The following is a 26,600-nucleotide window of genomic DNA, read 5'->3' on the forward strand; positions in this document are numbered from 1 at the left end:
CAAATAAGAATGTAGGAATGTATTTATATGTTCTTCTCAAACATGGTGTATCTTATCTAGGGATGGGTATCGTTTGAAATTTATCGATTCCGATTTCGATTCCGGTTCTGCTTATCGATTCCGGTTCTTATCGATTCCCCGTTTCGATTCCAAAATTGTAAAATAAAGAGGTCAAACGTTTAGATAACAAAAATATATTTATTCTTAAAAGCTTTAACTGAAATTGTTACTAAAAAATATACATGCAATACAAATGTATTGCACAATAGCTGTGCTTTATTTTAACTGAGCTATGCCTGTGGCAAGCTATTAACAGGCATTACACTTTGCCTTTTATTTTTTAGTGTAGTGGAGCCTCACTTCAGAGTGTTTACCGCGACCTATCTTTGGTGTTATGAAGTGACTGAGCTCGTGAAATGTCTACGGGAGGGCGGGGGAGCATCGCTGCGGGGCAACTGTGGACCTCTGTCGCCTGTCAGCGCAATTTATATGATGCCGTTTAAAAAAATGAAGGGCGGTGCCGGCCGTCAGCGTACCGAGCCGGCCGTCAACGGCCCGCTGACGACCGGACGTTCTGTGATTCTCCAGGTCCGCCCTGTATTCCACCGGGTCACCGCAGCACCGCGGTGCAGACGGACCCGCTGGAATACAGGGTCTACCGCGTTTAGGAACCGTTAAGCAGAACCGAAATTGTGTATTTTGTATGGGTACCCGGTACCCGGCATTTTCTTATCGGTTCTCATCTGGAACCGAGTTTCGGTTCCCAACCCTAATCTTATCATGTATCTACCACTGAATAGGCTTAACCTTATTATGTTCTGGGATTAACTGGAGAAAGAGCCTTTTTAAGAGCTGTCCCACCTTAATAAGGTCATTTTTAGTAACACAGATATGTAAAAATGGCATTGAAAGATATGATAATTCAGTATCAATGATGGAAATCCTGTCATTCAAACACCAGCGATGATTATATTGAATTCATGTTTTAATTAATTTAGTTTTATTGATTTCCATAGAGTTTAATTAAACACATTTTTTCACAATTAAAAATATTATACTACCTGTTGTTTTCTGTTAAGTGCAGCTTTAGTTACTTACTCGTGGAGTTCCCAGAAAGTTTCGATAGGTGTAAATCTGGGGAGCAGTTTCAGAAATCATAACTTGTCAGAGACAGAGGTTAAAACTAAACATGTGATCTTTGTGCAAACACTTACCTGTCCATCCAGCTGGGTCTGTAAAGAGGACAGACCCATTAGTTAGAGAGGAAACACAGCTTTAAATATATCCTCTTTACAGTCAGCAGAAAACCAGCGATGGAAATCAGAATCAGAAATCCTTTATTTGTTGCGCAACGGGGACATTTACCTTATGAGCAGAAAGCGCAGGTGAAGTGAGGAGAATAGACTAACATATTATAACAATTACTTAGTTTGTACACAATATTAATAATAAGAGAACACCATAAGTCAAAAACAAAATAGCATATAAGTACACCCTGGTAAAAAGGAAGCAGTATTTGTTTAAAAAAAGTGACATATAGAATTAAAGAGGTACTGTGTACTAGTTTCATGAGGGTATATTGCACAATACAAAGTATTGTACCTAAGGCATATTAATACTACGTTATACTCCACTGCCTTTCAGAGGCAAAAATGTACTCCACTTCATTTATATAACACTCACAGTTTCTTTTAAAAACACATGATATGCTGATATGGTGTAATGCAGTGCTGTAATCTGCATAGTATTCGAAGTATTTGGTCCACATTGACAAACTAGATTGCTCTTATAATAATCCATAATAATATAATACTGTGAAAATATCCTTTCTGCTTAACAGCTACTTTTACTTTTGATACTTGAAGTACATTTATCTGATTATATTTCTGTACTTAATATTATTCTGAAAGGGCCGAGTACTTTTTGTACTTTAAGTATATTTTCATGCAAAAGAACTGTTGAAATCAGGACTTTTACTGAGTATTGACAACACTAATATTTTAACTTTCAGACGTACCTTCTTGGAACATTTCCGTAGGAGCTGCAGAGAAGCAAGAGAAATAAAAAGTTGGGAAGCGTCCAGCGAGCCATGATGACTGACTGGAAGCCTCAGTGGACTGTGACCACAGATAGACTGTTAACTACTTTAAACACACACACACACACACACACACACACACACACACACACACACACACACACACACACACACACACACACACACACACACACACACACACACACACACATACATACACACACACACACACACATACACACACACATACAAACACACACACACACGCACACACACACAAACACAAAGGGTCTCTAATCAATCCGAGTGACACACTAAGTACGACCACTTTTTGCAGTCTTCTCACAATGCAGTTACAATAACAAACATAGAAATGAAAAGCAGTCATACTGTAGCAGCAAAGAGAAGATTATACAATAGAAGGTGCTAGTAGGGCCGGCCCTAGACTAGCTTTGGCTTGGGGGCCCCCCTCACTCTAGCGCGTTCTCACTTCACACAACACGGAACCAACTTTTGTCTTATGATGTTAGCATAAGCACACATATTGTATAAATAAGCATGTAAACACCGTGGACCTAACATTACATTACATTACATGTCACTTGTTAGACGCTTTTATCCAAAGCGACTTACATACTCAATACTGTGGGCAATCCCCACAGGAGCAATTTGGGGTGAAGTGTCTTGCCCAGGGACACAACGACATGCTGACTGCAGTGGGGTTTGAACCTGTGACACCCTGATCCGAGCACCAACGCACTAATCCACTGCACCACAGCCCCCCCCATCCTCTAACATCCTCTAGGGGGGTCCTCACCTCCTCTAGGGGGGTCCAGGGTTTCCCACACATAGACTATACTTGGGCGGGCCGCCCAGGTTTTTTTTTTATAAGTTTTTTTTGTATTTATTTTTTTTTATTCGTCCGTGACCACGACGCCATCTGCGATCGATTAACTTGTGGACAATGATCCCTCGCTCTGATCTCGCCTCGTTAAGTGGCCTGCCTCACACAGGGTGACTGGCTGTCTACATGATGTGGCCTGCCGACATGGCCACTGTCATAGAGATCATAAATCAAAGCCCTTGATTGGTCTCTGTGTGTCATTCAAGCTCGGGATAACCTCAGCTCAGGTGAGGTAAAGGACTCTCTGAGTGTTTAGATAGTTAACTTAGTTTAAGTTCTCAGTGGGTCTCAAACAGTGTGGTCACCATTTATGTAAACACATATTTCCATTTGAGAGGGTAGTGATTGATCTAATGGATAGTGAGGTGGGCTGAAGATCGGAAGGCTGTGAGTTCAAATCCCGCCAGGAACACCACCACTAGTGTGCCCTTGAGTGCCATCTTTACGCAAAATGATTATACAAAATGAAAACTTTTTTTTTTTTTTTTGCTGTCGATACTAAAGCAGTGGCAACTATGCCACCATTTCAGCTGACTCTTTCTCAGAAATACTGTCACATAACATCCATATATTTCAGTGCTAGGTTGATGCTTAGCTAAGCTAACTATGAAACACTTTAACTGACAGGACTCAGGATCAACTGTGTACTGTAAGGTAGCTTCTAGCTTCATGTCCAACAGTAAGTCAACATTTCCCAGAGAGCTTTCTTTAAAATCACCAGGTAACGCTAAAAAACACAACATTTATGACAAAGTGTTTATTTAATATATCTGGCTAGCTATAGCTACTTGCTAACGGTTTAGCTTACCCCCGCGATTCAAAGTAACGTCAACGTAGTTGTAATTTCTCCTGGCTCAAGTGCTGGCTCTGGGGTTGTTGTGTGAACCACCACTTGAGAATTGTCGTCTTTTTTAAGAACAAATGTTCTTATGTCCATCTTCAAAAACTCTGAGTCTGAGACTGACAGTTTATTTTAAACATTGTCACAGCTCACAGGATAGGTACCTGTCAGCCAATAAGATGTTTATTTCCATTCAACTCTCTGGTTGGTCTGGTGTCATGACTCTGTTGCATTCACCGAACACGGGAAATTATAATCCTGCCGTCCTCTCTTGTGTCATGATGAGGTTCAGGTAAAGCACGGTTAATGTATTATATGAGTGACTCAATAATATAATACATGACTTTGAGAGTAGGCAATCTAGGCATATTAACAACATTAATTAAACATACTTATCACGGTGACGGTGTACTGAGATTTAAAAAAATAAAAATAAATCTTTTTTTTGTTGTTGTGCTAGTGGCTGCGGGGCCCTAAGTGGCCGCTTATGTCGCTTAATGGGTCGGGCCGGCTCTGGGTGCTAGTACACATTTACAAAGGTATAGGAGTTAATGAAAGGCAGTTAGAAAAAGATCAATACTTTTTGGTTTATATTCATTTGTGGCTGTGGTTCTATGAGGGGTTGAAGTGTTTGTATGTGTGTGTGAAGGTCCATGGTGTGTGTGTCTTCACAGTTATTGTAAACTAACTAGTGATTGGGCAGGGATGGCTGGGATGGAAGACACAACCTCCTTTTGTGACACTCCTAAATCCTCACATGAAACCTGGTTCACTGAATATTAAAGGATAACTAAGGCTTTTCTTTGTTTTGTTGAACAAAATATTTTAACCCACAACAAACCCCACTTTAACCCTCATAAAAGAACAGATACATTTAGTTATCTTAACCCTCCTGTCGTGTGTTCAGGTCAAATCTGACTGTTTCACTACTTTCATCAATCACAGTGGAGGAAATAAGTATTTGATCCCCTGCAGATTGTGTAAGTTTACCAACTTACAAATAAATGAACAGTCTGTAATTTTAATGGTAGGTTTATATAAACAGTAAGAGTAAAAATATCAAAAATAAAATCCAGAAATGTATATTATATAAAAGATACAAATTGATTTGCATTTAACTGTGGGAACTAAGTATTTGTTCCCCTTGCAAAACATGTGTTAGTACTTGGTGGAGAAACCCTTGTTGGACTGACAGAGGTCAGACGCTTCTTGTAGTTGGTCTCCAGGTTTGTGCACATCTCAGGAAAGATTTTGGTCCACTCCTCTCTGAAGATCCTCTCCAAATCCTGAATGTTTTGAGTCTGATGCTTGGCCTCTGGAAGCTTCAGCTCCCTCCACAGATTTTCTATGGGATTAAGGTCCAGAGACTGGCTAGGCCGCTCCATCACCTAAATGTGCTTCTTCTTTAGCCACTCCTGTGTTGCCTTGGCCGTATGTTAAGGTTTATTGTCCTGTTGGAAGACCCCTCCATGACCCTTTACAGTGTCCTGGCTGAGGGAAGGATGCTATCGGCCAAGATGTTAAGGTACACGGCCCCGTACATCCTCTCCTCGATGCAGGGAAGTCGTCCTGTCCCCTTAGCAGAGAAACACCCCCAAAGCATAATGTTTCCTCCTCCATGCCTGACGGTGGGGATGGTGTTCTGGGGTTATAGTCAGCATCTCTCTTCCTCCAAACACGGCGTGTCGAGTTGATGCCAAAGATTTACATTTTGGTCTCATCTGACCTCATCACGTTGTCCCAAGCCTTCTGTGAATCATTCAGATGTTCATTGACACATTTCAGACAGTTCGTACATGAGCCTTCTTGATCAGGGGACCTTGCGGGCGCTGCAGGATTTGATCCATTATGGTGTAGTGTGTTACCAATAGTTTTCTTGGTGACTGTGGTCCCAGCTGCCTTGAGATCATTAACAAGTTCCTCCCGTATAGTTCTTGGCTGATCCCTCAGCTTTCTCATGATCATCAATACCCCGTGGGGCCATATCTTGTGTGGAGACCCAGACCGAAGGCGATTGATGCTCATTTTGTCTTTCTTCCATTTAGAAACACACACATTATTCTTCCAATTAATCACACCCACAGTTGTCTCCTTCTCACCAAGCTGCTTTCTGATGGTCTTGCAGCCAATCCCAGCCTTATTGTGGAGGTCTATAGTCTTGTCCCTGAGGTCCTTAGACAGCTCTTTAGTCTTGCCCATGGTGGAGAGGTTGGATTCTGATTCTGTGGACAGGTGTCTTTTATACACGTAACAAGTTGATATTAGGAGTACTTTTTTAAAGGAGACATGTCATGGTCATTTCCACTGATCATAATTCCATTGTTGAGGTCTAATACATTTATATTGTGCAATTTTCCAAACTCACATTGGTTTCTCATCCAGCATCTCTGTAAACTACGTGTATTCACTGAATTTCAATCTCTGCCTTTAACGGCTCGTTGGAGCTCCAGTAGCTCCAGCCGGAGTCCTGCATCGGGTCGGGTACCCGACGGGTGACCCGCAAAAAAGGTGATTCGCGGGTGGTATTTTTTCAAACGCTTTTTTCCGGGTTCGGTTCTGGGTAAAACAAAGATGATGCGGGTCGGGTCACGGGTATTGCATAATAAATATATTAAAATAATAATAATTTAGTTTAATGTTTAAATCCTCAGACCTCTCCCCCGCGGGACCGCGCATAATCGTAACCTCTGCAGCGCATCAATCTGCTGCTGTGCGCGCCACATTCGAAATGGCTGAGGTGAAGCTCTCTACGGAGAATACAGCATTTTCAATAACACTTCCTCAAGAGCGAAATCCAACGTCTGGGAGGCTTTTTGTGTCATCCTGGAGAAAATAACCAACATCCCACGCTTTTTGAGACAAATATGCAACTGCGTGTGTTAATAATTGCACGTTTTCACTGCTCATAGGCTATGCGGGTTGGGTCGGGTTGCGGATCTTGTGCCGACGGGTCGGGTCGGGTTGCGGAACTAATTGGCAATATGTGCGGGTAACGGGGCGGGTTCGGTATTGTACGTCGCGGGTGCGGGGCGGGAGCGGGTCTTGAAAATCAGACCCGTGCAGGACTCTGGCTCCAGCCCCCACCCTCCCTGTGAGCACAGTGTGCTCTGATTGGTCGGGGCGTTGTGAATCGCGCTGAGCTCCGTGGAGGTGTTGTTTCCTTGTTTAGCGACAGCGAAACACAGCCAAACTCACCCTGAGCACACACAAAGTCACAGCCGAAGTAAAAACAATAAGTGTGGCTTGAGATTGAGTAAGAAAAAGGTTGATAAACGCTGTGAGAATGGGTCTGCAGAGAGAATGGGTCTGCAGAGAGAATTTCGCCGCGATCCCAACTGTCTGTTATCAGCCTGCAGCCAGGGAGGAGAGATCAGCAGAGCTGCCTGCACTCTGTGTGTGTGTGTGTGTGTGTGTGTGTGTGTGTGTGTGTGTGTGTGTGTGTGTGTGTGTGTGTATGTGTGTGCGTGTGAGGAAGTCTGTGGATTGGTTAATTTGGACCAATCAGCCTGGTTATAGTTCTGGGCGTGGCTACTGGGTATTCAGACGTCGCAATGTCCAGGAAGTAAATGAGAAATGTCCAACGAGGCGTTCTGGGGCAGCACAGACAGGTCTTCTCTGTGTTAGAGTTTTACTCGCTACAGGGTGTACTTTGAGGGTTTGTGACTCTGCAGACCGTTTACATGCAGAACAACCTTCATAACAACAAGGGGACGGGTAATAACCAGAAAAGCATGACATGGGACCTTTAAAGGAAAAGGACTTGTGTAACAGGTCTGTGGGAGCCAGAGTTCTTGTTTGTTGCAAGGGGATCAGATACTTATTTCCCACAGTTAAATGCAAATCAATGTTTATCTTTTATATAATGTCAATTTCTGGATTTTCTTTTTGATATGCTTACTCTCACTGTTACAATAAACCTACCATTAACATTATAAACCAGGGCCGGACTGGGACAATAAGTCAGGCCGGGAATTATACACCCAGCCAGGCCACTACCAGTTTTATTTTGTGCCATTTTCCTGGATTTATTTGTCAATATATACAGCGTTGCTGTGCAAATCTATTTAGGCGTTGCTGTGCACATCAAGGAACCTATCCATGTGAACATATTTTAAGTGGAAGTGGACCTGAAATCCTCTAGGGGGGTCCGGGGGCATGCTCCCCCGGTAAGATTTGTTTTAAATGTTGGACTTAATGCATCAATCTGGTGCACTTTGAGGGGGAAATAAAGAGACAACACCCATATGAAACAGAACTGTATACATTTAAATAATCATAAAATCATAAGTACATGGCCATAACCAATAACATACCATATCCAATATGAAAAAACATTGAAACTTTTTTATTTATTTGTTTTTGGTTCATTTATAGTTGTGAGTGTGTCTGTGCTCCTGAACCAGCCTCACCTGTCTCCCTCCTCTCCCCCTGCTCCTCTTTGAGGCAGCAGCAAAGACTAGTTTTAGCTCTCAACAAGTTTATAAAGTTTATCTTACCTTTTTTCACCAGTTAACATTTTATTTTTTATTATTCATCAATATTTTACTAATCACTCCCCCTTCAAATGGAAATATGTGTTTACATAAATGGTGACCAAACCGTTTGAGACCCACAGAGAACTTAGACTAAGTTAACTATCTAAACACTCAGAGAGTCCTTTACCTCACCTGAGCTGTAGTTATCAGTCTCTCAGTCTGACAGGAGAGGACTCTCCTCCACCTTGTTGACAGCTCATTATATCCGTTAGCGCAGCTAGTTAGCACCAGATGGTAACAACAACAATACACGTAACCAGTGCGCATGCTTTCTCTCTCGCTCGCGCCACACATACACACCCTCCCGAGCTTGAATGACACACAGAGACCAATCGAGGCCATTAGTGTATGATCTGTATGAAAGTGGCCATGTCGGCAGGCCACATCATGTATACAGCCAGTCACCCTCTGTGAGGCAGAGTCAGACCCACATTTGCTCAGCGTTGCGTTCACAATACATACATTAAAAAAAGAAATTCCTCAGGCCAGCAGCCCACTTAACAGGCCAGGCCATCGGGAAACCTCCCGGTCCTCCCGATGGCCAGTCCGGGCCTGTTATAAACTGTTCGATTATTTGTAAGTGGGTAAACTTACCAAATCTGCAGGGGATCAAATGCTTATTTCCTACACTGTATATATAATAGGGATTACATTACATTACATGTCACTTGTTAGACGCTTTTATCCAAAGCGACTTACATACTGAATACTGTGGGCAATCCCCACAGGAGCAATTTAGGTTGAAGTGTCTCAGGGACACAACGACAAGCTGACTGCAGTGGGGTTTGAACCTGTTCTCCCCTGATCCGAAGACCAAGGCATTAGTCCACTGTGCCACACACCTCCCCTTCCAATTGAATGCACAGTTAACAGTAGGGCTCTTAAATACACACTTTAACCTAAGTCAGGGTTTTAATGCAGGATGTTTGCTTGCTGCATGTCTATTTATCCATCCATCCATCCATCTTCTTCCGCTTATCCGTGGTCGGGTCGCGGGGGTAGCAGTTCCAGCAGAGAGCCCCAAACTTTCTTTTCCCTGGCGACATCAACCAGCTCTGACTGGGGGATCCCAAGGCGCTCCCAGGCCAGCGAAGAGATATAATCCCTCCACCTGGTCCTAGGTCTACCCCTTGGTCTCTTCCCAGCTGGACGTGCCTGGAACACCTCCCTAGGGAGGCGCCAAGGTGGCATCCTAACTAGGTGCCCGAACCACCTCAACTGGCTCCTTTCGACGCGAAGGAGGAGCGGCTCAACTCCGAGTCCCTCCCTGATGACCGAACTTCTCACCTTATCCCTAAGGGAGACACCAGCCACCCTGCGGAGAAAACCCATCTCGGCCGCTTGTATCCGCGATCTCGTTCTTTCGGTCATGACCCATCCTTCATGACCATAGGTGAGGGTAGGAACGAAAATGGCCCGGTAGACAGAGAGCTTTGCCTTCTGGCTCAGCTCCCTTTTCGTCACAACGGTGCGGTAAAGCGACTGCAGTACCGCTCCCGCTGCTCCGATTCTCCGGCCCATCTCACGCTCCATTGTTCCCTCCCTCGAGAACAAGACCCCGAGATACTTGAACTCCTTCACTTGGGGTAAGGACTCATTCCCTACTTGAAGTGGACAGTCCATCGGTTTCCTGCTGAGAACCATGGTCTCAGATTTGGAGGTGCTGATCCTCATCCCAGCCGCTTCACACTCGGTTGCGAACCGATCCAGTGAGTGCTGAAGGTCGCAGACCGATGAAGCCATTAGAACCACATCATCTGCAAAAAGCAGTGGTGCAATCCTTAGTCCACCGAACTGCAGACCCCCTCCCCCATGACTACGCCTCGAAATCCGATCCATGTATATTACAAACAGGATTGGTGACAAAGCGCAGCCCTGGCGGAGGCCAACCCTCACCGGAAAAGGGTCCGACTTACTGCCGAGGACCCGGACACAGCTCTCGCTTTGGGAGTACAGAGATTGGATGGCCCTGAGTAGAGACCCCCTCACCCCATACTCCCGCAGCACCTCCCACAGTAACTCCCTGGGAACTCGGTCATACGCCTTCTCCAAGTCTACAAAACACATGTAGACCGGATAAGCGTATTCCCAGGCCCCCTCCAGGATCCTTGCGAGAGTAAAAAGCTGATCCGTCGTTCCACGACCAGGACGGAATCCGCATTGTTCCTCCTCAATCTGAGGTTCGACAATCGGCCTGACCCTCCTTTCGAGTACCTTAGAGTAAACTTTCCCGGGGAGGCTGAGTAGTGTGATGCCTCTGTAATTGGCACACACCCTCTGATCCCCCTTTTTAAAAAGGGGGACCACCACCCCGGTCTGCCACTCCTTCGGCACTGTTTCCGACTTCCACGCAACGTTGATGAGACGTGTCAACCATGACAGTCCCTCAACACCCAGAGCCTTCAGCATTTCCGGGCAGATCTCATCCACCCCCGGGGCTTTGCCACTGTGGAGTTGTTTGACGACCTCAGTGACCTCCCCCCTGGAGATTGGTGTTGATCCCCCGTCATACTCCAGCTCTGCCTCTAACATAGAGGGCGGAGTTGTCGGGTTCAGGAGTTCCTCAAAGTGTTCCTTCCAACGCCCTAACACTCCATCAGTTGAGGTCAACAACGTCCCATCCTTACTGTACACAGCTTGGATGGTTCCCTGCTTCCCCCTCCTGAGGTGTCGGACAGTTTTCCAGAACAACTTTGGTGCCGCCCGAAAGTCCTTCTCCATGTCTTCTCCGAACTTCTCCCACACCCGCTGCTTTGCCTCGGCCACGGATGAGGCTGCTGCCCTTCGGGCCTGTCGGTACCTTGCAACTGCCTCGGGAGTCCCCCGGGATAACAAATCCCTGAAGGCCTCCTTCTTCAGTCGGACGGCTTCCCTGACCACCGGTGTCCACCAGGAGGTTCGAGGGTTACCGCCCCTTGAGGCACCTAGGACCTTGAGACCACAGCTCCCCGCCGCGGCTTCGGCAATAGAGGCTTTGAACACCGACCACTCTGGTTCAATGTCCCCAACCTCCACAGGAATGCCCGAAAAGCTCCGCCGGAGGTGTGAGTTGAAGGCCTCCTGAACTTGGGCCTCCTCCAGACGTTCCCAGTTCACCCGAACTACACGTTTGGGCTTACCAGGTCTATCCAGAGGCTTCCCCCGCCACTCGACCCAACTCACCACCAGATGGTGATCAGTTGACAACTCCGCCCCTCTCTTTACCCGAGTGTCCAAAACATACGGCCTCAGGTCCGATGATACGATAACGAAATCGATCATGGACCTTCTGCCTAGGGTGCTCTGGTACCACGTACACTTATGAGCATCCTTATGTTCGAACATGGTGTTTGTTATGGCCAATCCATGACTAGCACAGAAGTCCAGTAACAAACCACCACTCCGGTTCAGATCAGGGGGGCCGTTCCTCCCAATCACGCCCCTCCAAGTGTCTCCATCATTGCCCACATGTGCGTTGAAGTCTCCCAGCAAGATTAAAGAGTCCCCTTCAGGAGCCCCATACAGGACTCCTTCCAGGGTCTCCAAGAAGGCCGTATACTCTGAACTGCTGTTGGGTGCATAAGCACACACAACAGTCAGAGTTTTCCCCCCCATAACCCGCAGGCGTAGGGAGGCGACCCTCTCGTCCACTGGGGTAAACTCCAACAACGAAGCACCTAACCGGGGACTTGTGAGTATCCCCACACCCGCCCGGCGCCTCACACCTTGAGCAACTCCGGAGAAGAATAGAGTCCAACCCCTATCCAGAAGTAAGGTTCCAGAGCCGACGCTGTGCGTAGAGGTGAGCCCAACCAGATCCAACTGGTAACGCTCCACCTCCCGCACAAGCTCCGGCTCCTTCCCCCCCAGAGAGGTGACGTTCCACGTCCCCAAAGCCAGCTTCTGTCGCCCGGGTCTGGTCCGTCGAGACCCTCCGCTTTCACTATCACCCTTCTGGCAGCGCACCCGACCCCATCGACAGCAGCCACAGGAACTTTTGCAGTCACAAATTGCTGTGAAAAATTGAGAGACCAATGAAAGTTAAGTTACAGAGAACCTGCTTTTTTTTACACCAAACCTTATCAGTCCCCTTATCAGACAGAGAGTGCGACTACCGACACTGGCAAAGCGGCATCCGTCACGTAACTTTAACTGCAGAGCGAAAACCACAGTGGCAGTCAGCTCCGCATGGCAGTCAGCTCCGCATGGCAGCTAGCTTGGCAGCTAATTTACGTGACGCAGCCGAATAACGGCGCAACATTCCTTTGTAAAAGGGGCTGATATTACTGACATATATAAGCGCCTGGGGTAGCACACTTTCCGTTTAACTTTCCCAGGGTAATGCTACCGTCCTTTAGTTTTCAATCCTGATATCCTATATTTGAACCATCTCCCTAACTGGCAGTTACACAGACTAGCTAGTTAACGACGTTAGCTTTAGCATGTTTGTCGGCTCATTCGGCTTTTTAAGTGAGATAAAAAATAACACTAAATAACAAATTAACTATCAACGTTACCACAATATCGCTCATGGACTAGCAGTTGATGACATTTATTAACAGCTTCACAGTTAGATGACAATGTGTTCTGCTTACCTCCTCCAACTTTCGCCAACGGTCTTTCTTGTCTCAATGATCCTCTCTCGCGATGATGATGGTTAAGTTTACGGTTAAGCCCAAATATCGCGAGTGCACACAGGATGCAGGGGAAACCCTTTCCCGCCAGATCGCGGTCAAAATCAAACCATGGCAGAGTTCTCTTAATACATCCATGGAAGTGTCCAAGAGCAGTCAATAATGTAGCATGCCTTATTGTTCAAGCCATGTTTGTTGTTTCACATCTTTACAACCGTGAACATTTAAAAGTAGATTGATTTTTGTCTCTGTTTACATTAGTTGGTATCATAGACTGTGGTTGGTATCCAGTTTATTGGTGGTTATACCGCCACCTTCTGCTCTGGAGTGGGAATCAGATATACCCTAATCCCTTTGTCTCAGTTTATCTCAACATGAATGAATCTAATACATGTGAAATTGTTGCGATTCATGCAAACCAATACCCAATACCATAGGCGGCGCCGGCGCGTGAGGCTCAGGTTTGGAAAGGCTTAATCACTTTTTTTACCTGACGCTGCCCGCCTCCGGCATCTATAGAAAAGAGATCAACTCAGTGTGCAGAGTTTAAATCTCTCAAGTCATATTACAGGATAAAGGAAATACAGTTTAAACTGCCGTATGCAGAGAAGACGCCGACGTGTCGCACTTATCATTCATATTACATCATCAATCAGATCATCGATCATATACTATTATAATATATCATATATTTCCTTATCTGAGTCAGCTTCTCCAGCCATATCTGGCCGTGCAACACTTACAGTGTCACATACTGTATGCAGAAGTATTATTTTAAGCAATACATTATGTTCACGAAACACTCGAGTCAAATGTAATTAAAGTCAGATCTGGTGAGAGAAACCCTGGCTTGATTTACCGAGTTGATAACCAGCGTCGTAGGACCGCTTAGCGAGATCTCGTTTGTTTGTTTGTTACTCAAACATATCCAGGGTATGTTGAACTGGCTTCGTAGTACAGGGCTAGCGGGTGGCTAGCAGCGCTAATGTCAAAGACACAGACATTATACATTAGCCTATATTTGTATTTTACCAGGATGCAGTGACACAAATATTTGGGAAGGCTTAGCCTTCCCTAGCCGCTACAGCACCCGCCGCCCCTGCCCAATACCATATAAATAACCCAGAATGAGTTAAACATTTCATAACCAAATGGTTGGGTAGACAAAAATATTTTGACCCAGTACTTGGGTTGCACAAAAATAACCCAATACCATATTAATAACCCAGAATGGGTTAAACATTTCATAACCCCATGGTTGGGTAGATGAAATAACCCACTGTTTTTTAGAGTGTAGGCTCAGTCTGAGGAGGAGATGTGAACGTGTGACTGAAGGAACTGATCAAAGTGAAACCCTCCTCAACAGGATCTTCACTGAGCTCTACATCACACAAGGCCTGAGTGAAGAGGTTAATACCCAACATGAAGTGAGGCATTTGGAGACAGCTTCCAAGAAGGAGACCCTCCATGACACTCCAATCAAGTGCAGGGACATATTTAAAGCCTCACCTGACCAATAGACTCGCATCAGAGCGGTCCTGACCAATGGAGTCGCTGGTGTTGGAAAAACCTTCTCAGTGCAGAAGTTCACTCTGGACTGGGCCGAGGGTTTGGGAAACCAAGATGTCAGTCTGGTGATCCCGCTCTCCTTCAGGGAGCTGAACCTGATCAAAGGTGAGCAGTACAGTCTTCTCAGGCTGCTCCATGTTTTCCATCCAACCTTACAGGAGGTCACAGCAGAGCAGCTGGCTGTCTGCAAAGTGCTGTTCATCTTTGACGGCCTGGATGAAAGCAGACTTTCTCTGGACTTCAGAAACAATGAGGTTGTGTCTGATGTCTCTCAGCAGTCCTCAGTCAACGTGCTGCTGACAAACCTCATCAGGGGGAAGCTGCTTCCCTCGGCTCTCGTCTGGATAACTTCCCGACCTGCAGCGTCCAATCAGATCCCTCCTGAGTGTGTGGACAGGGTAACAGAAGTACGAGGCTTCACTGACGCCCAGAAGGAGGAGTACTTCAGGAGGAGATCGAGTGATGAAGACCTGTCCAGCAGAATCATCTCTCACATCAAGAGCTCCAGGAGCCTCCACATCATGTGTCTGATCCCAGTCTTCTGCTGGATCACTGCTGCAGTTCTGGACCACATGACTACAGACCAGAGAGGAGAACTGCCCAAGACCCTCACTGACATGTACTCACACTTCCTGCTGGTCCAGACCAAGAGGAAGAAGCAGAAGTACGAAGAGGGACATGAGACGAGTCCACAGCAGCTGACGGAGGCTGACAGGGAGGTTCTTCTGAAGCTGGGGAGGCTGGCGTTTGAACATCTGGAGAAAGGAGACATCATGTTCTACCAAGAAGACCTGGAGCGCTGTGGTCTGGATGTCACCGAGGCCTTGGTGCACTCAGGAGTTTGTACACAGATCTTCAAAAGAGAGAGTGTGATCTTCCAGAAAACAGTCTACTGCTTTGTTCATCTGAGCATTCAGGAGTTTCTGGCTGCAGTCTACTTGCTGCACTGTTACACCAACAGAGACACAGCGATACTGAAGTCCCAGTCTTCTTGCAGGAAGACTGGGACTATGACAGTGATAACAGTGATCAGGATTACCCATCCCTGGATGTCTTCCTGAAGAGTGCAATGGAGAAATCCCTCGGAAGTAAAAATGGCCACCTGGACCTGTTTGTTCGCTTTCTCCACGGCCTCTCTCTGGAGTCCAACCAGAGACTCTTAGGAGGCCTGCTGGGTCGCACAGACAACCGTCCCAAAATTGTCCAGAGACTCTTCAGAGATCTACTGGGGCGCAAAGACATCCAGAAAGCCATCAAGAACCTGAAGGAGATGAACAGTGATGAAATCTCTCCTGACAGGAGCATCAACATCGTGCACTGTCTGACAGAGATGAAGGACCACTCAGTACATCAGGAGATCACAGAGTTCCTGAAGTCAGAGAACAGATCAGAGAAGGAACTCTCTGTGATCCACTGCTCTGCTCTGGCCGACATGCTGCAGATGTCAGAGGAGGTTCTGGAGGAGTTTGACTTGAAGAAGTACAACACATCAGCGGAGGGACGACGGAGACTGATTCCAGCTGTGAGGAACTGCAGAAAGGCCGAGTAAGTCCAGATATCATCATACATTAGTGTAGATCAGAAGTTTACTTCTTCAAATAAACACGATATCATTGATACTGTTTCAAATACTGTGAGAGCAAAAGTAATCCTTTATGACACATTCCAAAACAACATGGACAGGGTAACAGACAAATATCGTACTAAAGAAGAACCCCAACAGCATTTAAGTTCTTCCTTGATCTAAGTTATTATAACAGTATTGTAGTTTCTTCATCATTATACCTGATCTGTTTTTACCACAATGCTCAAAAGTGTAAAATAAGATCTGACAGGCTGAGAATGAACATAGAATCTCAATTATATACTAAGTGGATTAACAATGAATGTTGATCAGAACATGATGGGTCTAATGTGTTTCATCGAATGCATGAAGTTAATATAATGTTTCATCTTTTTGTGAATAACTCACTCTGTAAAATGTGTCATGACAGGCTAACTAACTGTGGACTCTCAGAGACTCACTGTGAAGTTGTGGCCTCAGCTCTGAAGTCGGACCCCTCCCATCTGAGAGATCTGGACCTGAGTGACAACAAGCTGCAGGATGCAGGAGTGAAGCTGCTGAGTTCTGGACTAAAGAGTCCAAACTGAAGACTGGAGGCTCTCAGGTCAGTGCAATGACTGTAGATCATATAGTATTATTGTTTTTATAATTTTCTGAATTTGCCTGAGAAGAAAGAACATTGAAATTATTTTTCTTCCTGTTTTTCCTAATGTTTGAGTATTTATCAGAATAAATAAAGATCAGAGAAGGTGAATGTGTGACAGAGAGTGTTTCAGCTTCCACAGACTCACTCTGTGCTCCATGAGTCGGTGAAGATGCTGTCAGTACTGATGAGCTGTGAGGGAGATGAAGGAGTTGTTCAAGATCTGATGACAGAGAGAAACTGCTGCAGAGTTTGAGCTTGGATTATCATGGATCTACATCTTTCTTGACTCTGACATCTGAAGCTTCTTCAGCTCTGAACAGATGATTGCACCGTGAAACTTACACCATGTTTTCTTTATTCAGACTGAGTGGCTGCAGGTTGTCAGAGATCAGCTGTGCTGCTCTGGTCTCAGCTCTGAAGTCCAACCCCTCCCATCTGAGAGATCTGGACCTGAGTGAGAACGCTCTGCAGGATTCAGGAGTGGAGCTGCTGAGAGATCTTCTGGAGAGTCCAGACTGCAGACTGGAGACTCTCAGGTCAGTTCTCCATCTTTAACTTCTGTGCTGAGATGAAGAGAGTTGTGTTGAGCTGCAGACATCAGGCTGATATCACACTGATCCACATCGAGTATCCTAAAATTCACCTATTATGCTATATGTAAACAATATACTATGGGGCCATATCTATACAAAACATATGAAGTGTTTTGCTCGAAATACCAAACCGATCCCCCATTGTAGCCATTCCTCATACCCCTCTATTTCAGCCCTGTTACTAAGGTGCTGGTTCTGGCCCTTTAAATGTACACATACTTGTGTATAAATGACATCAAAATGTGTATTTTGAATGATAGGAGATGCTTCATCTCTCAGTCTTCATCATGTTTTAAAAAATATATATAAAAGACAAAATAATAAATGTTTCACTTAAAACTATCAAACAATAAAGATTATATTCAGTATCAGTACATTTGTATTAAGCTCCATGTTGCTGATACTGACTGAATAGTTTAAATTAACATCATGTATTTTGTATTCAGACTGAGGTACTGCAGTTTGTCCGAGATCAGCTGTGCTGCTCTGATCTCAGCTCTGAAGTCCAACCCCTCCCATCTGAGAGATCTGGACCTGAGTTACAACGATCTGCAGGATTCAGGAGTGGAGCTGCTGAGAGATCTTCTGGAGAGTCCAGACTGCAGACTGGAGACCCTCAGGTCAGTTCTCCATCTTTTACTTCTGTACTGAGATTGAGAGTGTTGAGTTGACTCTGAGCTGCAGACAAAAGGCTGACATTACACTGATCCACACTGAGTATCCTAAAGCTCACCAATACTCTATGTTTAAATAATATATTACAGGGCCATATCCATACAAAACATGTCTCTTTAGTGTTTTACTCGATATATCAAACCGATAACCCATTGTAGCCATTCCTCATACGCCCTCTATTTCAGCCCTGTTACTAAAGTGCTGATTCTGGGTTTGGCCCTTTAAATGAAGCCGAGCTGCTGCTGGCCACGCCCCTTTATAGCTTCTGCTGGCCACGCCCCTTTATAGCTTATGTTGGCCACGCCCCTTTAGAGCTGCTGCTGGCCAAGCCCCTTTGGAGCGTCTGCATGCAAGCAGTGATCTCTGTGAAGAGAGTAGTGTCTACTCTACCAGCAGAAACTCAGCTAAACGCTGCCGTGATTAAATGCCATATTGTGGCCCAATTTCAATTCACACCCTACCCACTCCCACTCCGTGACGGAGTAAACTCCATCATGGAGTGACACTCACAGCTTAACGAGGCTCCCCCCTTTCAGGTTGAGTGTGCAAATACAGCGGCAAGCTTTGGAACAAACTCCCCTCTCTCCGGCAGAAACAGAAAATGCCGTAACAAAAGTTTAAAATCAGCATATCTTGGACAAAAAATAGAATTAATAACTAAAATAAAACTCTAATCTTTAATTGTGTTACTTTTTTGTAAAGCTCTTTTAGTTTTAAACCTGATGTTTATAAGCTTCTTAGTTTTTGCAACAGTCTGTAAATATACACAACTTTATAATAAAATGCATACGTATGACTAAACACACGTACGATCCTAAGTTAAAAAAATATGAGGTTATGAGGTTGTTAACATTGCAATTTATCAGTGAATGTTTGCAGGAACTGTTTGTTAATCAATCAATGTTTATTTATATAGCCCAATATCACAAATGTTACATTTGTCTCAGTGGACTTCACAGTTTGTAAACAGCTTGACGGCACGGCACGGGCATGCACAGCATTGAGTCCGGTCAGGTAGTGCAGCAGGTGAAGTCAGCACCGATACATACTCGCTGTTTGAGGGCTTGATAACCCACTCCCCCTCCACACTTGTTGGTTTGGAACAGCACTAAATATGGTGGACCCTCCACGTGAACGCGCAAACGGAGGGGTTGTGTGTAGGGGTAGGGTATAGGTGGTGGATTGGAATTGGGCCTCTGTTCCAAACCAACTCCGTTGTACCCAGTAGCGTGGTGTGGGGAGAAAATTAGGGGAAGCCAATAATACGTCCTTTCTTTTGGGTCGGGGGGGTGGTGGTCAATGTAATAACGTAACCAGATGAGTGATTACAGCACCCGGTATCATTTTACACACATTTGTATCATACAGATGCAGGACTTACACACGCCTGTTATCTAACCGACAGGTCCGCACGCACTCTCCACCCGAAACTCTAATAAGCATTCATTCACAAACTAAATCAGGAGACCTTTAACGTTTTACGTCCGATTCGCTCCTTTTTTCCTCGCTGTACACAGCTCCAGTTTGGGCATTGGCCTGTCATCAGATTGTATTTGTTATTGCTGCTGTAGCGGAAGTTTAGTACAATTATTTTTGATGAAATACTCCACATCTCCACCCTCCATAATTGCACTTGCTTCAGTTGCTTGCTACTTTCTAACGGCGGTGAGAGTGGTGCAGTGACGCTATCTATCTTCTATTGATTAGATTTATGATTCGAAATTATAAAAGTAGGGTAGACATGTGGATATTATCCGACTGAACAAAACGTGCATTTATCTAACAGGTTCGTTATCCACTGACCTTATTTCGAGCTATTTTCCTAAATCCTATGGAGAAATGCCATTGCTTTTTTGTCGAGGGAAACCGAACGCAGCTTACTTCCGGGTTTTAGGATGCGTCACTGCAACACTAAATTGATGTGATTTGATTGGATTGTGAGGGAAGCCAGCGGCTTCTGGCTTCCCTTGGCATGGCCCTGACCAATCACAGGTCGGCAGGGGCATGACATGAGCCTTGTCTGATTGGCCAATCCCTCCATTTTTTTTCACCAAGGGAAGCCAATTTTGGCTGGCCTCCTCTCGCAACAGAGAGTGCAATCTACTGTTTCACCATAGCATCTAGAGGGGCGCTGTTTCACTCTTTGTAAAATACTCAATGAGAATGGGGGAGAGACGGGCCGCAGCAACACACAATAAAGAATTTCCGAAACTAAACGAAGTGTTTTTATTTATTTATTAAAATTATAACTACAATCCAAAAAAACAGGGGAAGCCTGGCTTCCCTTGGCCTCCAGGAGAAAGGAGAAACTCCAGGGGTTGTTCCCCCCGTTTCTAGTGATGTGGGTACGGAGGAAATGAGAGACGGTTGCACTTTCTGGCACTTTGTGAGTCTGCTGACACATACATATACATAATTATGTATAAAAGACATCAAAAAGTGCATTTTGCATGATAGGAGACCTTTAATGCTTCATCTCACAGTCTCCATAATGTTTTTAATAAATTATATAAAAGACAAATGAATAAATGTTTCTCTTAAAACTATCAAACAATAAAGATTATATTTAGTATTAGTACATTTTTAGTAAGCTCCATGATGCTGATACTGACTGAATAGTTTAAACTAACGTAAGGTATTTTTTATTCAGACTGAGGGGTTGCAGCTTGTCAGAGATTAGCTGTGCTGCTCTGATCTCAGCTCTGAAGTCCAGCCCCTCCCATCTGAGAAATCTGGACCTGTGTTTCAACGATCTGCAGGATTCAGGAGTGAAGCTGCTGAGAGATCTTCTGGAGAGTCCAGACTGCAGACTGAAGACTCTCAGGTCAGTTCTCCATCTTTTACTTCTGTACTGAGATTAATATGTGAGAGTTGTGTTGACTCTGAGCTGCAGACATCAGGCTGATATTACACCAGTGGTTCTCAAAGTGGGGGGCGCAGAGGCATGCCAGGGGGGGCGCGGAAGACCAGGAGGAAAAATGGTTAAAACAAATTTAAAAAAAAAAAAAAAAAATCATAATTTGAAAAATGATTGATTCGAAAGTAATATGATGCCGTACAGAACTATTACGTGTTGAGAGATGTATCCATAGATCTCTTCATTTTGCTCTCAAAGTGCACCAGATTGATGCATTTAACTTCAATATTTAAAAATAAATCTTCCCGGTGGAGAGCTTGCCCTCGGACCCCCCTATGTGAGGTCCACACACCACCTATAAAAATAGCACTTTACCCCTGCTTACACCTATATGCCGTGAGCTGATTATCGAGCCTTCATTGTAACAGTCGCGGGTACACTGTGTATATGCGTGGGGAATGTTGCAGTAGAAAATTCCACTGTAGCGACCAATGATGGGAAACCCTAAATGTTTGAGCACCCTCTATGAAACGTCAAGCTACCTGAGCTACTGAGCCTGACTATTTGTGTTGGTGGGGCCCGACTATTTTTTTTTCTCCAAAGGGGGGGCCTGACAGAAAAAGTTTGAGAACCACTGTATTACACTGATCCACTGAGTATTGTGACGACCCCTCGACACCACTAGGCGTTCCGTTGTCCCTCTCTCTTCTGATTGCAGATTCGCGAGCCATGTGGGTGATTGTTAACTGATGAGCTGCCTCTGGGCCTGGGGTAGCTGCTATAAGACAGCCCATCGAGTTTCGGGAGGCAGCTCTCATTCCTCTTGCACACTCCCCGTGTGAACCTGCGCCGCGGCTGTCTGCTTTTGTATGAACTACTATTAAATGATTGTTATGTTTATAGCCCTCGTATCAACTCCCAGCTTTTTGTTACAGCCCAAGAGCCGGGTTGTAACAGTATCTTAAAGTCTACTTTCTTCTTCTGTGGTTTAGTTCACTGACTGTGGCAGAGCGAAGTTGATCTTTACATTTAAGTATAACAAGAAAAATCCTTCAGCGCATAATTCACTCTGAACCTCTTAAACACCTGAAACTCATCTCCCAGTTTCCTTCATGTTTTAAATATATATTTTATAAAAGACAAATTAATAAATGTTTTTCTTAAAATGATCAAACAATAAAGATTATATTCATTATTTGCCTTTTCAAGCATTTCTATTAAGCTCCATGATGCTTATACTGACTGAATCGTTTAAACGTACATCATGTATTCTTTATTCAGACTGATTGACTGCAGGTTGTCAGAGATCAGCTGTGCTGCTCTGATCTCAGCTCTGACGTCCAACCCCTCCCATCTGAGAGATCTGAACCTGAGTCACAACGTTCTGAAGGATTCAGGAGTGAAGCCGCTGAGAGATCTTCTGCAGAGTCCAGACTGCAGACTGGAGACTCTCAGGTCAGTTCTCCATCTTTAACTTCTGTGCTGAGATGAAGAGAGTTGTGTTGAGCTGCAGACATCAGGCTGATATCACACTGACCCACACTGAGTATCCTAAAGCTCACCAATTATGCTATATTCAAACAATATACTATGGGGCCATATCTATACAAAACATGTCTCTGAAGTGTTTTGCTCGAAATACCAAACCGATCACCGATTGTAGCCATTCCTCATACCCCTCTATTTCAGCCCTGTTACTAAAGTGCTGATTCTGGGTCTAGCCCTTTAAATGTAGCCGAGCTGCTGTTGGCCACGCCCCTTTGGAGCGTCTGAATGCAAGCAGTGAGGTCTGTGAAGAGTAGAGTGTCAACCGGTAGAAAGTCAGCTAAACGCTGCCGTGATTAAATGCCATAGTATGTTCCAACTGTACACCACTGTCAGGAGGAAAACTCAACCCACCACAAAGACTGTTAAAACATGGCCGGAAGGAGCTTCCTCGCAGCTACAGGATTGCTTCGAAAGGACTAACTGGGATATTTTTGAGGTTCAGGACTTGGAGGAGTACGCATCAACTGTACTCTGCTATATACAGAACTGTGTGAATAATGTGACTGACTGTTGAAAAACGTATTCAGATATACCCCAACCAGAAGCCCTGGATGACGAAGGAGGTCAGAGCTCTCCTCAAGGGCCGAAACATCGCCTTCAGGTCTGGTGATAGTGCTCAATACAGTGCAGCTAGAGCCAACCTGAAGAGAGGCATCAGGGATGCCAAAGTAGCCTATAAGAGGAAGATTGAGGACCACTTCACCAACAACGATCCACGGCGGGTGTGGCAAGGTATACAGCACATCACCAACTACAAGAACAATAACAGCACAACGGTTGACGGGGACGCCTCACTGACAGAGGAACTTAATTGTTTCTTTGCTCGTTTTGAGGTCAATGCAGTAGAGACGGACACAACAACCTCACCAGCATCCAACAGTCACACCCTCACTGTGCAGGAGCATGATGTGAGGCGTGTGCTCAGAGCGGTGAACCCGAGGAAAGCTGCAGGCCCTGATGGCGTGACGGGAAGGGTGTTGAAGGAGTGTGCAGACCAACTTACGGAGGTCTTTACAAAGATCTTCAACCTGTCACTCTCCAAATCCATCATCCCTTCGTGCCTGAAATCTGCCACAATCATCCCTCTGCCGAAAAAAACCATCATCTCCAGCCTCAACGACTACCGTCCGGTAGCACTCACACCGCTCATCATGAAGTGTTTCGAGAGGCTGGTCCTGCAGCACATCAAAACCATTCTCCCACCCACCTTCGACCCAAATCAGTTTGCGTATAGAGCAAATAGATCTACAGAGGATGCCATCGCCACTGTTCTTCACAGTGCACTGTCCCACCTTGAACACCAGGGGAGCTATGTGAGGATGCTCTTTGTTGATTACAGCTCTGCCTTTAATACAGTCATCCCGGGAAGATTGGTTTCCAAGCTATCTGACCTAGGATTCTCCCCAAACATCTGCCAATGGATTAAGGACTTCCTAACTAAACCGCCCCCAGACAGTGAGAATAGGCCCTCACCTTTCCTCCACCCTCACACTCAGCACCGGTTCACCACAAGGCTGTGTGCTGAGCCCCATGCTCTACTCCCTGTACACCTATGACTGTGCCCCCCCTCACCCCACCAACACCATCGTCAAGTTCGCGGACGACACAACCGTGGTTGGACTGATCACAAGAGGAGATGAGTCAGCCTACAGGGATGAAATCCAGAGACTGGCAGTGTGGTGTTCAGATAATAACCTTGTTCTGAACTCCATAAAAACAAAAGAACTCATTATAGACTTCAGGAAAAACAGCACAACACCAGATCCACTGTACATCAACGGCAACTGTGTGGAAAGGGTTCCTGCCTTCAGGTTCGTCGGCACACACATTTCTGAAGATCTATCCTGGTCTATCAACACCACAACATCTGTGAAAAAGGCCCAGCAGCGACTCCACTTCCTGAGGATCCTCAGGGAAAACAACCTGGAGGAGAAGCTCCTGGTGTCTTTCTACCGCTGCTCCATAGAGAGTGTGCTGGCATATTGCCTAACCACGTGGTGTGCCAGCTGCTCAGAAAAGGACAGGAAAGCCCTTCAGAGGGTCATCAACACAGCCCAGAAGGTCATCGGCTGCTCACTGCCTTCTCTGGAGGAACTCTTCAGCCAACGTTGCCTCAACAGAGCAGGCAAAATAATTGCAGACTCTTCACACCCTGGACACTTCCTGTTTGCTCTTCTGCCCTCCGGTAGACGCTACAGGTCAATTCAATCGAGGACAAACCGACTGAAAAACAGTTTCTACCCCAGAGCCATACGAGAACTGAACACTGTCAAACACTGAACTAGCACACACACAGTTACAACTTGCAACTGCACTACTTCTTAATAGTTTTATTAATTTATTAACTGATCGACATCAGAGATGCCAAATATCATCCCTGTATTTTTATATTGTAAACTGTATTTAAATAATGTGCGGGCATGTATGCATGTTGGTATGGATGTGTGAGCATATGTTTATGTGTGTATATGTTTATATAGATATATTTATTCGTTTTATGTGGAAATGCACTGCGAGGATTGCTTTTTTATTTTATTTCGTTGTACCTGGTGCGATGACAATAAAGGAATTCTATTCTATTCTATTCAAACCACATTAAGGATTATTTCTGAAACAGTATGGAGCTCAATCACTTTCTCTCTCGTGGGTTTACCACAAGGTGAGTACCTTTAACATCCAGCTTCTTTACACATTTTCTCTCCAGTACAGCGTTAGCTCTGAATGTTAGCGATGCTAATGTAAACACAGAACATATAATTTCCCAAAAACTTTGCACTTTGAGTTATTTATTTTATACACCAACTCCTGCATCAGCACTTTTCCCAATAGGCACTTTATTAAGTATGCAGATGATACGGCCCTGGTCAACCTCCTCTTTGATGAGGAAGAGGAGCATGGGCCTGTCCTTGACTTCTTCATTAACTGGTGTGAGAAGTCAAACCTGCTTCTAAACACCTCAAAAACAAAGGAGATGGAAATTGATTTTAGAATAGCACAATCGCCCAACCCTACTCTTTTATTAAATAGCGAGCCCATTCAATGTGTCACTGAGTACAAGTATCTTGGTGTCGTGCTTGACCACAAGCTCAGATGGGATGTTTGGTCTGAGAAAATAAATGCTAAGTCTCAACAAAGAATGTTTTTTTTACGTAAATTATTGTCTTTTAATGTCGGCAACAGAATGGTGAAGATGTTTTATCATGCTTTTATCGAAAGTGTGCTCTCCTTCGGCATCAGATGCTGGTTCGGCAACGCAACTGAGGCACAGAAAAAGTCAGTCAGGAGGGCCGTAACATTGTCCAGTAAATTGACAGGAATCTCATTTGCTAATATAGAATGCTTATACAAGGACAGAGTTTTAAAATTGGCACACAATATTATGAGTGACCTGAGGCACCCTCTTGCCTCTTACTTTGAACTGTTGCCATCCGGGCGGAGATATCGTGCCCCTTATTTAAAAAAGAACAGATCTAGGCTGTCTTTCGTCCCACAAGCCATCAAACTCCTGAATAAATGATGGCTAGGACGCACTGTTTACCCAGCTGGTCTGGCCCTGTCCCCCCTATTTCGCAAATGAGGGCCTATAGGCGCCTTGTCATGTCTGCCGATATCTGGTTTTCTTATGTCTGTTTGTTTTTATCTGTGTCTATGTTGTTGTCAGTGATGTATTGTCTTAACTTTTTAAATGCCTCTGTGATGTGCTGCAACCCATTTTCCCCTCAGGGACTAATAAACGAATACTATACTATACATTGTTTCTGATAGAGCAACGTTTGTGATAGGGGAAGAAGGAGTTCAACGTAAAGCCAGCCCACATTTTAGTAATGTCGTCATGACCACAGCAAATCTGGACGTTGTACCCCCGTTTTTAGAGATGTGGGTAAGGAGTAAAAGAGAGAGGGTTGTAGTTTCTGGCACTTTGTGAGTCTCCTGACACACCGGGGACACATATTTATGTATAAAAGACACAAAAAAGTGCACTTTGCACGATAGTTTACCTTCAATGCTCTCACAGTCTCCATGTTTTTAATCAATTATATAAAGACAAATGAATAAATGTTTCTCTTAAAACTATCAAAAAATAAAGATTATATTCAGTATTTGCCTTTTCCTACATTTCGATTAAGCTCAATGTTGCTGATACTGACTGAATAGTTTAAACTAACATCATGTATTCTTTATTCAGACTGAGTAACTGCAGTTTGTCAGAGATCAGC

General features: G+C 44.8%; 1 protein-coding gene and 1 pseudogene across 2 annotated transcripts in view; one reads left to right on the top strand and one right to left on the bottom strand.

The window, feature by feature from the left end:
• The window catches only part of LOC117559469 (complement C3-like), a 51,496-nt gene extending 49,361 nt beyond the window's left edge, over positions 1–2,135 (bottom strand). For both annotated transcript variants that reach the window (XM_034236245.1, XM_034236244.1), the window contains exons 1-3: positions 2,018–2,135; positions 1,215–1,232; positions 1,099–1,134 (exon numbers count right to left, since the gene is read on the bottom strand). In XM_034236245.1, coding sequence (XP_034092136.1) covers positions 1,099–1,134; positions 1,215–1,232; positions 2,018–2,091 — 128 coding nt within the window. In that variant the 5' untranslated portion in view covers positions 2,092–2,135. The remainder of the gene's footprint in view (positions 1–1,098; positions 1,135–1,214; positions 1,233–2,017) is intronic.
• A 3,165-nt stretch (positions 2,136–5,300) lies between these two features.
• Positions 5,301–22,314, top strand: LOC117559472 (annotated as a pseudogene).
• The last annotated feature ends 4,286 nt before the right edge of the window (positions 22,315–26,600 follow it).

The sequence above is a fragment of the Gymnodraco acuticeps genome, unplaced genomic scaffold, assembly GCF_902827175.1.
Source record: "Gymnodraco acuticeps unplaced genomic scaffold, fGymAcu1.1, whole genome shotgun sequence".
Taxonomy (NCBI): Eukaryota; Metazoa; Chordata; class Actinopteri; order Perciformes; family Bathydraconidae; genus Gymnodraco; species Gymnodraco acuticeps.